The sequence below is a fragment of the Pseudopodoces humilis genome, chromosome 6 (genome assembly GCF_049639895.1).
Source record: "Pseudopodoces humilis isolate 2021_Gansu_Grassland_sample_001 chromosome 6, ASM4963989v1, whole genome shotgun sequence".
In the NCBI taxonomy this organism is placed as follows: Eukaryota; Metazoa; Chordata; class Aves; order Passeriformes; family Paridae; genus Pseudopodoces; species Pseudopodoces humilis.
In genome coordinates this window covers 25333177-25346721 of record NC_142205.1, presented here as the reverse complement: position 1 = coordinate 25346721, position 13545 = coordinate 25333177, and the positions used below count along the sequence as shown (strand labels likewise).

Here is a 13545-nt window from a genome sequence, read left to right as displayed (position 1 = left end):
CTAGGATTGAATTCACACTTTGAAATGAGCTCTTCACGGTAAACACTGTACAAGCAGTACGGGCTTCTGCAGTCAGTGTTTCTCCTCAGTTCCTCAATTTGATTTAATACCACAGAACATGTGGTGCCCGTTCTATGTCTTGCGCTTCCTCTCTTACCACCAAGAGCAAATTTAATCTGGTAAGAGTCAAAATGCAAAGGTGCAAGGCAGGCAGACTACAAAAATAGCTCAGGTGTTATTGCATATAAAAGCTGGTAAAGCTGGGGGTGTTGTGGCTTCATTCGCTGTCTGACCGAAGGTCGCATACAGCACTATCTGGCCCCTAAGCACGCCTCGGCTGGGACTCGAACCTGCGACACGGGGCAGAGGAGGGCGGGTGTTTGCCCGCGCGCATGCGCACAGCCGGCGGGGCGGTCAGGTGGCGGGCGGGTCGGGCCGCGGGATGCTGCGGCTGCTGGAGAAACTCCCGCCGGGACGGGCGCTCGAGGTGGGCTCCCCGCGGCCCCGGGAGGGCCTGGCGGGCGGGGTTGGCCGCGGGCGGGCCGGGGTGCCGCCCTCCGGCACCTGTGAGGGAGGTAGGGCCCGCCGGCGGCGCGGGGCCGCGGAGCGCGGCCGCCTGTCCCGCCAGGCCGCCTGTCCCGCCAGGCCGCCTGTCCCGCCAGGCCGCCTGTCCCGCCAGGCCGCCTGTCCCGCCAGGCCGCCTGTCCCGCCAGGCCGCAGTGCCAGGGGACAGTGCTTTGGGAGACTAGAGAGGCCCGCGGGCTTGGAAACCAGCGGTTCGGGTTGTGCTGTGCAGCCTGGCAATCCCGGTGCACGGGGGCCCTGTGACGCGGCATCTGAGCAGGGCTGTAGCTGTGCACACAGCAGTTCAGTCCGCATGTACGTCCAGGGTGAATCCGAGCCACGTTTCTGTGGCCACACCTCAGGACTGCCTTTAAGGGGAGAAGGGAGGACAGTTCCTAGTCAGGGAGTGCCTGTTCGGGACTTTTTTGAATGGTGCCTGGGCTGCAGTCTGGAAGCATCCAGGCAGTTCCCAGTGGAGGGAGGTTGATAACTCAATTGCTTTGTCAGTCTCATATCAGGTGTAGGATTAACCGTGAGAGAATTATACATTATGTATCACATCGTTTCAGTTCCTTCATAAGATAGTTGATGGCATCTGTGGCCGTGCATATCCTCGATACCAGGATTATGGCAACGTTTGGAGCTTGACAGAGTGGATGGAGGTTTTAGAAGAAACTGTGACGTATTTCAAAACTGCAGTTGGCAAAAATATATCTGATGAAGAGGTAAGAGCTCATCACTGATTAGCCTTGGCTTCAAGAGATCATGATCACTGGAGTGATTAGTTTTGTAGTTTGTTTAATCCTAAAATGTTTTTATAGTGTAGGATTTGAACGGTAGTGTATTCAGCCTAAATAGGTAGGAGGTAAGCAGCATTCAGAGATACACTGACAAGACTTCTACAACAAAAAGTGAAATAGATGCAGATTTTTGAATATTTTTCTAATATTTCAGGATAGTTGTTAAAATACTGATTTAATCACTTAAATATGGTATTTTGAGTACTACCAGATTAAATCTATTTATATAATACTGCTCATTGGCAATAAAATCAGATCACTTTCTTGTTCGGTTTTCTTTATTCATTAGTACTGCATTGAAGTGGTGTAAAATACTGACTGTATGTAAATAAATTTTGTAAAAAAAATCTAACTGTGAATGGAGGACCATGTGGTACAGGGAACTGTAATTCAGGACATTCCTATAGGTATGAACTTTGCAAAATATTGCTAAAATATTAGCAATATGAATTCTCATCTCTTACATATTGCTTGTATTTTGACCACCTGCTAGCAGCTGAGTCAAAGAAAGACACCTGTGTAGCCTTGGGGACCTCCTTACATCAGTATTTCTGTTTCATCTGAGCTGATGTATTTAGCCTCTGCCCTGATGCTGAGAAACTTGCAGACCTAAAACTGAGTTGTTTGGGGGTGTGATGTTCTTTGGATTTTAGGGTGGCATGTAAGAAGGCTGATAAAGCCTCTCTTCTCTGGTGTATTTTAATTTAAGTGATTTTTTTTCTCTGTATTTTGCTGTGGTAAACACTGACTTAACTGTCAAAGACAGCAGCCACAAAAGGCAGCTATCAGCTTAGATATTTTGATTATTGCAGGTGGTATGTGTTCCTTCTGTGGTTCATAGTGCAGGTAATAACAGTTTTTATTTTTATTTTTGTAGGCTTCTCAGCAGATAATTGAGTTAAATTCAGACTATCAAGAAGCAGTCACAAAATGTCTGAAGGGTAGAAAGGAAGAAATCAGGAATGCCCTAGTAGAAAATGTACATGCAATCTCTTCTGCCCAGCTGCAGGACTTTGACTGGCAGTTAAAGGTGAGAGTGTTGCCTTAATGTTTGAAAGAAATGTTCTACAACAGAGAAGTAACTTGATACAGCCCCATAGGGCCTGCTCCCTCTGTAGAATGGTTCAATTTTTACAGGTATTGCAAAAGCACATCAAAGACTTGTCAGAAATTTGTATGAATTGCAAATGTAAACTTTAAAAATTTGCTCTATTTTGTTTTTCCCCTCTTTTATTTTAAAGCTGCTTGTTGCAGGGAGACTTGTTGCTATTCAGGGACACCTGAAAGTTTTATATGCTGTTATGATTTTGAAGTCTGAATAAAAAGTATTTTTTCTCAAAGGAAGAAGTATATGCTTAATTTTAAGATTAGTTGACTGATAAGTTTTCTTGACTTTCTTCAAAGGTTTATATTTTTGCAATGGACATTTAATAATTAGCTTGAAATAATTTATCATTCGACTTCCTGTTCTGGTAAAAAATCAATGATAACGGTGTTCCCTAAATTAGGATGGTGGTTTGAGGTTCTGAAGACATTTTGTTTAAATTAAGCTCTGTCAAAGACTTGAAAACAATTGAAAACTTACACTGTTTATACTTTTGGTTAGACTGTGGGAGCTGTTAAACAGATTTGTAGAGCTGTTAAATAGTTTGCCATGTTTACAAGAGTGCTCAATAATTTCTGCAGCAAACAGCTTTGGAAATCAAAGAGCAATGCCCAAACCAGACAAGTTTTGCAAGAGCAAATATGGTATCATATGAGCTTTATGAACTGTTGCTGGGCTTGATCTCTTGCTAACTGCATTTACTGATGACAAAAATATGGACTCACACAAAGTCTTGTTTTTTGTTTGTGGCTTCTTTTAAGTTTTCTTCTAGAGAATTTTTTTAGTTTCTTTCTATTTTGTGATACAAATTTCTGGTACATATCTGAACTATTATTTTTCTTAAAGCCACTTTTTTTTTCCCTTGAGCTGGTTATGATTTTTTTTCATTTGCCATGATTGAACCCTACCGCATTCTGTTCTCTAAATAAATAAGATGGGTCTGTACAATATTAAGCTATAGTACTGTCAGCTGATCTTTGATTTTAATGCATTTTAAAAGCCTTATCTATGCTAGATGGGGTATTGTAGTCAATGAAAAAGAAAGCTCAATTGGCATGTAACCTGCATCAGCATTTGTCTAATAGGATATCAGACAATGTGTTTGATCAGCTGCAGAGTGTTGAAAAATGCATAAAGCTCTCCTCTTTCTCCCAAGAAATCCATTCTGCAAGCCCCTTCCTGTTGATTAGAAGACCTATTTAAATACGATGATTTAAAAAACTACGTAATTCATGAAGAGCCATGATCAAATGTATCCTTCATTTTCACCTAGAATACTAAAATGTGGCAGCCCAGAATTTTAACTAATTGGTTTTGACACGTGTATATGACAAGTCTTTGAAGAGGGGGTCTTTATTCAGCATATTGTTGGTATTAACAAGCAAACAGAAATCCCAATAATGAGTAAGAAAACCCTGAAAACAGCAGAGATGACTTGCTTGAAGTTAATTTTGTCATGCCGATGTTTGTTCTGGTATTACAAGTTCAGTATAAAATACAGATGTGATATTATGAAATACTAAAAATGTAACGGGTCCAGCTTACACTTTGTTGTTGTTGTGTCAATCTGCACAGCTTGCGCTCTCCAGTGATAAGATCTCCATGCTGCAAATGCCACTCCTCAATCTTGATTTGGATGTTAGAGAAAATGGTGAAATTAAGCCAATTTCTATAGAGATGAATAAGGAAGAGTTGCAGAACCTAATAAATGCACTGGAAGCTGCTAATAAGGTAACTTTTACTGATTTAATCTTTTGTTCCTGACTTGTTATGTACTGATTTATTTTTAGCAGAATTTGTAGAATCATAGAATAGTTTGGGTTGAAAAGGATCTGTAAAGGTTTTCTAGTCTAAGCTCCCAGCAATGAGCAGGGACATTGTTGACTAGATCAGGTTTCTCAGAGCCCTGTCCAACCTGACCTTGAATGTTTCCAGGGGTGGGGCATCTCTGTCCCGTGTTTCAGCATACTCATTGTAAAATATTTCTTCCTAATATCTAGACTAAATCTACTTTTTTAAATTTAATATAATTACCCCTTTGCTATGCTGAAAGATTGGTGAGAACTCCCATGTTTCCCTCAGCTTCAAAAAATGTCAGTGTCTGGGAGAGTTATTTGGTTCATATTAAGTCCTTTAATTTCCATGCCATAGTAAATCAGGAAGAAAGTTAGAAAAATTATAGTATTGTAACCCAAGGAGAGAATTTCAAGTGAAACTATAAGGCTTCTGAGACACTGAAGGGTCTCAGCTTTCTTAATAGAAATTATAGCCCTTAAGAGCTTTCACAGCTTGTTTCCATATGAATTTTCTTCCCTGCAAGACTACATTAAAATAGTATGTGAGGAAGAATTCTTGTGGGACAGACCTCAGTGTTCACATGCCCTTTGTTCTGCTTGAGGGTCTGTATGGAAGCTGTGAGATGTGGTCATCTCCATATTTAGTTGTGTGGGCACACGAGGAGAAATTCACTTCAGAATTGGTCCCTTGGCTCTGCTTTGAGCAGAAGTAATCTCAATGGACCTAGACTTGCTGTTGTTCTACTTTTTGATTACAGGCAGCTGAAGAATGGTTTGAGTGCAGTAAAGGGTAAAGGAGGTTACTCTAAATAATGGTTGTGGGAGGTTGGGTTGAAAGAGAGTTGGGAGAGGACTGGTGTGCTGTCCAGAGGAAAGAAATGTTTATTCAGTTGCATGTTATATTGAAACAGAAAGCAAAAGTCTTCTTTTCATAGGCTGCTAAAGTTTTGGTCTTAACCAACTTTACTCTCATTAATTTTCTCCTTTTTGAAGGTTGTCTTACAACTGAAATGATGGAATTCAGATCAACAGTATCTGCTGGTGATGGCTCCCAAAAATGATTTGGGGGAAAAATATATATTTACTGCAAAGTAAAAAGCTTTTGGTGCTGTAAAATACTGAAGTCAGAAGACTTTTATGACTTGTGACCAAGTGAACTACTAATCCTTCAGTAAAAATAACAAATTCTTGTATCTATTTGACCAAAAATATGAAAATCTAATGTACTCTTAGTAGCTTTTAATACTAAGGATTTATAGACATTTGGAAGAGAATTACTTACAATGTATGCCATATTTGTTTTGGTAAAACTTTGGCAGTGACTACACAGGTGCCTGGTAAAACTAAGGCATCTTACTTGCATTGTATGTTACCTTATCTAAAGTGCCACACTTACGAAGAATATGAGAGAGTATTTGTAGCATTAATGTATTTATACTTGTAAATATGGTAAATAAACACCTGACTTCGTGTGTGAATAATTGTAGTAGGTTATTTTTTGATTTATGAATCACTAAACTCAATCTTTTTAGATGCTGAGGAAAATCACCTTTACAAACAAAACCAGTGCAGAATGACAGAATAGTTGAGGTTGGATGTGAGCTCTGGAGGTTATCTTGTCCAGCTTCATTGCTCAAACAGGGTAACCTAGAGCAGGCTCCACAGGGATGTCTCCAGATATCTTGAATATTTCCCAGTGATTGAGGCACCACAATCTCTCTAGGCACCTGCTCAGTGCTCAGAAGTAGAAAAAGCACTGCAGCTTTATTCAGAGTAAAGTTGGAGTTTTTAGCTTAGTTTTTTTATCTTAGTTGATAGCTTTTCAGTTAAAAATATCAATGTTTTCAGAAGGGGCTGCAGTGCTGGAGAAGAGCTGATCTACATAGGTTATAAAAAAGATACTCCTAGCTCACTTAATACAGGAGATAATTGATAAATTCTAGTCTAAACTTTCCTGAGACCAGGTGGAGTTTTGATTGTAGTATGTAACAAAAGTTACAAGCCCTAACAGTAAGCAAGGGTACACCAGAAATCTTACGGTTTCTACTATTTATTACACAGTTTTTCCATACATAAAGAGCAAATTATCTCTAATGCTTACATAAATACTAATGTGTGATTCTTACTGTGTGCGTGTGTGTGTCTTTTAGGCATGTTCTGTATAAATAATAAGGAAAATTACTGATGATCTGGGACTTGAGTTTATTCCACTGTATTTTGTTGTGCCATGGGTTTTCATATATGCAAAGTTTAATACACTAATAAAAAATAATGGACTTCGGAGTACTGGTCACAGTAGAGGACAAGAAGCCCTTGTAGAAGGGCTTCTATAAAAAGGATTTTAATGGGTAGGAAACCTAAATATATCGTCTCTCTTTTATTTGGTATCGATGCATTTAATCAGATACACATGTATCTGATTCAGTGTCAGAAATTGAAGAAAGAAAAAGTGGAGAAGTGGGTAAAGAGTTGTAAAGATGAAAGAGTGGAAAATGTATCTTACAGTGATAGGAGTGCAACCTCTAACAGATATGGCTTGATCTTAGACTTGAATTTCCATAAGCAACAAATTTCATTATGGATCAAATAACAGATAAAGGCCTTGTATAAATGGTATAAAATTCAAGCTAAAAATCAGATTGGAATTGATAACTGTTTAATTTTATTAAAAATCTGGAAGAGTTGCAGGTTGTCCAGTAGTGTGTTAGGAGGATGCTGGTTTTTTAATTGTGAGTGTAAGGAATAAATTCACCAAGTCTATTTATTTTACTTATAGGTATATTTGTGTTGTCTGTGCTTTTTCCTTTCCTCTAGATCTAGTTGCTTTATAGGAGAATACAGCCTTATGTGCTTAAATGTATTGTCTGGTACATGTATGAAGGTATAACTCTTGCCCATGTGATGGGCATGTGTTGCTAAAAGGCTTTTCTAGAGAAAAGAGACTTTATTTTTTATTTTTATTGTTGCCATGCTGCTTTTATCATTTAGGACAAAAGGACTGGAAAATACTTTGGTTTATAGTAGCAAATTTAATAACAGCAATTTATTTCATGAAAGTGTACACTATTGTTTGGGATGTCATTTGGATAGAAGAAACTTGTATGCTGATGTATTCATACAATTTATAGATGTACTCTGAAAACTAAAAAAACATACCTAGAAAGTCTGTACTTCAATGAAAGGTGAATATTTAAAACTAATTTTCAGTGTTGCTGAAGTGAACTTTTGTGTTGCTATTTCTTAGTTTTCAAGATCAACCATTCAAAAATACAAAATGGCAGTAGTTTCTCAGCACTAAAGGGCCACAAGTAATTACTTCCATTTTTATGTACAACCAGTGAAATTTCTGTTGCAGAATCTGCTACATCTCTCACTGATAGAAAGCAATTTTTTAAGATGTAGATGCTACTTTCAATATTTCTGACTTTTTCTTAATAGTAGATTTAAAGTGTTTACATAGCTTCATTTTAAATTCTCTAGCAACTTACGTAATAATGGATTTCTAATGAAGGATCTCTGGTGGTGTTCAGTCTGTAGTATCATCCTATATTTGTCTGTCCTTTACTGCAGCACTGAACACAAAAAGGCTGAAAAATATTTTTTCTTTTTTTTTTGCTTTAATAAGACAGGTTTCTGATACTGCTGTTGTTGACAGAAATAAAGTACAAAGAGATGCTTTTCTTTATAGGTGTTAGACTTTATTGAAAATCAGAGTTTTTTTTAATATAACCATCAAAATTATGTTTCTAACAGGGGGCAGAACAACACTGTGTGAATGGCTAGAGGTGGACAGGAGCACCAGTTGACGAGTAGTTGAGAGCTAGCAGCTAAAACATGGCATTGCATTTGAAACATGCATCCTGACCTTACATCTCTGCAGAGAAATGTAAGGCACATAATGGCCTCCAGCAGAGGGCAAGGAAAAGGACCAAAAAGAATGGAGAAGAGAACTTGCTCTTGTCTGTCAGAAAATATCTTTTTTTTGTCTTTGCTCAGAGAATTAGTTACTTCTGGAACAAGCAAGGTCTCCTGTTGTGACAGGTAAGGCATTTGTGGAGACTGTACCGGACCAGATGAATGCAAAAAGCTAGAGCTTTCACAAGACCCATTACACTGGTGTCATCTTCAGCTACACTTTGCTGAATGCAGGTAGACATGAGCAGGTAGCAAATAGGACAAACCTCCACAGGACAGAAGCGTCTGAAACAAGCTCGTGTCCAGGAGCACGTCTGTCAAGTGTGCCCAGCCGTGCTTCCTCCTGGCTGAGGAGCAGCAGGATGGGTAAAGATGTTGGCATTGCGTTTCCACACAGAGGTTTTCACAGAGTGGGTGGGAAGCTCTGCCATGCATGCCATGGCCCCTGGAGGAACTGTATGCTGGAACCAGAGTTAACTAAACCTGCATCAGTAACAAAAGCTGAGGAGAGTTTATGGTGTGAGGAGCCCCACTCGCAAAGAAACTTGTGCCTGTGACTAAGAATTAGGCCAAAGGTGTGAGAGTTTAAAAGACACCCCATTAGCATTAAAGAACTGAATTTTGTTCTTGCTTATCTGCTCTCTTTGCCTATATCCGTATTTTCCTACATTCTTCCATGTGTGAGCTCATTCTAATTGACTGGCTACAGCATGTGGAATAGCTTTGGAAGTTGCACATCCCACCACACTAACTGGCAAATATTGTTCCCAGGAAATAATGCCCCTTTGGCCCAATTCAAGAACATGGGTTCCTATTCTCCCAGTCTTTACCTGGCAGAGCAGCTCACTTTTGGGTCCTGCAGTGGCATGGGCAAAAAAAACCCAACTAACCACCATAAATATGTTCAAGACATCTCTCTGGCTTTGCAGATATTAAGGAGAGACCTCTTGAGTATGTAATTTACACCAGAAACAGAACTTTGCACAGGAGGCTTTATGAACCAAAAGCTAATGAAATCAGTACCTACAATATAGTAGACACACTGCAGAAGTTTTCATTTCACCACGTAAAAAGCACCTACAGAAATTCACATTGCATAAACAGACCTGTAATTTGAATCAGAAAATCAGCATATCTTGATGCAAAATATAAAAGTGAATTATAAAAATGTTACTTGCCCTCTACTGGCATTCAATGCACTTTTCTCTGTTTCACAGAAATCTTCCCTTGATTTCAGAAAAAACTTTTTTTTTCGTATCAACCATGTCAGCTTTGATCTTGGTATGCTAAAGGGAGCCAGAGCTGCATCTGAACAGCAAACTGTCAGTATGGAATTGACTATTGTTATAAAACAGCTTTTGCAACAAAGCAATTATATATGCCAAGAAGCTGTGTTTTAAAAAGAACTAAGTAAGTCTGTAGTAGAACATTTCTGAGTTCTGAAGCAAGCCTTTCTGATGGGAAATATGCTGAGACATAATTATGCTTTCTTCTGAAAGGTGGTTTTAAGGACCAATAACACCCTATCCTGAAGTATGCACATTTTGCTATAATTTTGATTTATTAATTAATATTTATAATGCAGTATCAGCAGTAAAGGGGTTTTTACTCTTCTAGTACTAAAGAATGCTTTCATAAGTGCATCAAGATAGTCCGTATTTTTTTTTTTTTACTTCTTTAAATCTACCTCAATTATATTTGATGGTATCTGCTCTTTCCTCTGTAAAATTTTAGTTCATCCCTGCTTCAGGGCTTCTCCAGAAAGACAAAATGACTCCTAGCAAAACCTAGAAAAGGAGGAAAATATCACAAAGATTAATTCTTTGGACTTTTGCAGGCCTGTGTGGAGACTACTACATAGAGAAGGTTCTGGCTATTTTTAAGCATTGGGTTACTCAGCTAGTTTAGGTAATAGAGTAATGAAAGGCACTGGAAGGTGTGATTTTTCTGACTAGGAACTGCTACAAGTCCACAGGAACTGCTTTGGTGATGGACTCTCTGTGGGGAAGGATTCCTAGCATCATAGATGACACAATTATTTTTGATGCCTACAGTATTTTTTTTTTGGGTGGGGGTTTTGGGGTGAAGACAGAGGTTTCAGATCTGCCATGTTTCTGTTGATATTGTTTTAAATGGGAGCTGGAGCAATACTGGATCATGTAACAAGAATAGCAGTTAATAGTATTAACTTCCTTTGTAAAACACAATCCTGAATTCTTTACCTATGCCAAAGTCTAATTCAGCTCTTTCTTGAAATGATGATTTGCCAGCTTTGTTTCAGAAATGCTAGCTACATTGCACAACATTCAAAGTTTCCCCTGAATATCATAAAAAAATCAGGTAATATCAGCTAGATCAAAACCACAAATGACATTTCAGAGAGAGGAACAAGGAAACTGGTGTGTTCTCAGATGTGGATGAGATGGCTGATGTTCTCACCGAAATGCATGATCTGCTGAAGGAAACTGTCTTTATTACATTTTTGGCAGTGTGATTGATTTTATACTTTTGCATGAGACTGTGCGGGTACAGAGAGCCAGGGATGAGTTAAAATAAATTGGTCAGAGATGATCTCTAGCAATATGATGTGCTTCTGCTGCCATGTAATTATTTTAGTTCCTCATTGGTATTGATACTCAAATGCAGTTGGATTTTGCAAAAAAACCACAAACATATAAAAGAGTGAGTACCAGGCCATTTCTTAGATTGACCCCAGCATGAGAGAAGAAGTGATGTTTTTATAATTCTGGGAGACTCAAGATTACTTAAAAATAATTGAGAAATACATCTGTCAAAGAGCAAACAACATAATTAGAGTTAACTCTGCACTCCAAGGCTGAGAGTAGACCAAAGTCACCTGGTCTTCTGTTAAGAAATGCCAGATTTTTTATTTGTGACTTAACTCTTTCACTCTGTGCATATGCATTTCAGCATTGTTACATGCTGAAATTCATTATTCTTGTGTGATCTCTTGCCTTCCCTGGGCTGCAGGGTGGTTGGTTGCTCATGGAGGTAGGAAGAAACATACAATCACACATGTGGAGAGGTCATGCTTTGTAATACAGAAACCATTTTAAAAGTATTTTTTACATAACAGATAAATCCCATCCTTTTATTTTCACTAATACTCCCAAGGACATGTTAGCAACACATCCTCATTATGTGAGAATTCATGAGAGCTGGCTCCTTGGTGATGAGACACAGCTGGTGGAACATGGCCCTCAGGCCCTGGGTGACTTTCCTCATGATTTATGTCAAGAAATCCTCCACTTGCAGTACAAAGGGAGGAAATGTTTCCTGTAAGGGTGAACTAGGTGAACCAGCAAATATTCTGAAATAGCAACCTCTGTGCTGTTCAGTGGTAGCATAAAGCAATGCAATGTCAAAAAATATTCCTGTTTCACTGAAAAGACTATTTTCTGTGTCAAATAAGGCTGGAGTTCATCAAGCTCCTTTGTGCCAGAGAAGAGAGGTGGATTAATGTGAGCTTTGTTCTCTGCTAACCTAGTTGCTTTGTTGAAACTTGTAGGAATATAGTAGCTTTTGGTTGAAATTATCAATGGATTCAAATATTGTTGGGAGACTCCTGTGTAGGCACACAAATATGCGTGCTCAGGGACAGTAGAAACCCAACATCACAGGAAAATGAGCCAAAAATGACTTCCAGTAGAAATTGCATGAGAGTTGCACAAACTGCATGGGAATTTAGCTAAAACCTAATTAGCAGTAGGACCTTATTTATGCTCATCTTGAAGTCTGGTTCCTCAGGGTAGGGAAACTACTGAAGTACAACAGTGGGGGAACTTAGCATTACAGCATTGTTCACCTTTATTGCATAAAGCCAGCCAAATTACTCCATCCTATTGATGGGAAGAAATTGTGTTTCTTTTGTGCTCCATAATTTCTAGCTCCAGGTGGCAGTGTACGTGGGCAACCCATAAATGGACTCATTTTGCCATCCCATGCCACTAGTAACCACTGCCTTTTCCATGCTGCCAAGCTATTGCTCTCAGGTAAGAAATGTTTTCTTCTGCTTTTTTTCTCCAGAAGCAGTTGTACCCACAATTAGTGGCTCTTGCCTCTGTGTGTGGTGGGGTTATTAGTCCTTGCTGCCAAACTTTTCACTGGATGCTGGCAGCTGTTTCCTGACTCAGGGTTGTGGCTTCCAGCTCTCAATGCAGACAGGCCTTGGTGTGTGCTGCTCAAAATGGACTACAGGGCTGGGATTTGGATAGCTGGCATGTGTTCAACGCCTCCTGGGGCAGAAGGGTAGATCCTCCTATTTTGCTACGTGCTGTTCTTAAGGAGTTTTGCATGTGCCTTGCTCTTGTTAATGGCTTTTACTCTGCTCCATACATTTGTTGGTTTTTTTTTCACTTGGAACTGTACAAGGTAACTGCTTTTAGTCCATGTACCTATCAACTATGCCAGAAGTATCTGGCTGAACCACAGACTAGAAAAATATGTGTTATGCAAATGTTAGGGGCCTACAAAAAAAAAAAATGCTGAAAACCAGTAAAGCTGATCTTTGCCCTTGTAATCAAAACCAAAGGATCCTTTTTTTTTTTTACCCTAAAGTCTTTTTTTTGATGTCATGTTGGATGCTGGCTCTTCTAAAATGTTTACTGCAGTGGTAAGGAGAGGTTGTAGTATCTTTTCACCTCTGGATCAGCTAGTCTTAATTACTTTCCTGAGGTCTGTCTGTGAATATCATTGGGAAATCAGGTAATGCCAAACATGAGTCACTGATAATTGTATTTTATACTATAGGTCTGCAGAATGCATTACTTTCTTTGAATTACTTGAATTAATTTTTGTATATAAGCACAAAGCATGCAAATTCAATGGCTCATGGACTTACTCTGTAAAGTCTTGTGCCAGTTCAGAGAATTCAAAACTATTTAGTGGATATGTGTTTGCAATGAACAGCACATATGGTCCTACTGGTGTCTCCCTCCCGGTGCTATTTTTTGCAGTTATGGAAAGTTAAGTATGCAAGACTTCCTTATGTTCTCTGTATTCTATTTTACAATACCAAAATAATATTGTTAGTTTCCACTGGAATATTCTTGATATAAACATTGCTTAACTATGATTAAAAATGTAATCAAACTGTCCCATGTGGGATTCTTGTTTAAAACTTATTTGGGGCTGTTTCATGGAGGGGATAGGCATATATAGCCTATTCAGAAAAGCCATTTGCATGAATTAATATTTGTCGTGAATCACCTGAAGTTGTACTTAGTGGCTGATTAATCTTGTAAAATTGTGCCCCTCTTTAGTAGACTGAAGGTTACAGGTTGTAGCAGCAGAAAGAAGACATCTGAGGAGACCACTATTGTGCTCCATTGAACTTGGGATGAGA

The 13545-nt window shown here is 39.0% G+C and overlaps 1 protein-coding gene across 2 annotated transcripts; it reads left to right on the top strand.

The window, feature by feature from the left end:
* The first annotated feature begins 407 nt into the window (after positions 1-407).
* Positions 408-5746, top strand: COMMD8 (COMM domain containing 8). Of its 2 annotated transcripts, XM_005517731.3 has the most exons (5): positions 408-487; positions 1134-1289; positions 2242-2394; positions 4045-4200; positions 5259-5746. In XM_005517731.3, the coding sequence occupies exons 1-5, from the start codon at positions 443-445 to the stop codon at positions 5277-5279; spliced, it is 531 nt and encodes a 176-aa protein (XP_005517788.1). In that variant the 5' UTR covers positions 408-442; the 3' UTR covers positions 5280-5746. The 2 variants fall into 2 exon arrangements, with proteins under 2 accessions (XP_005517788.1, XP_014116568.1); XM_014261093.2 differs by lacking the exon at positions 5259-5746 and having other exon boundaries at positions 4045-4233.
* The last annotated feature ends 7799 nt before the right edge of the window (positions 5747-13545 follow it).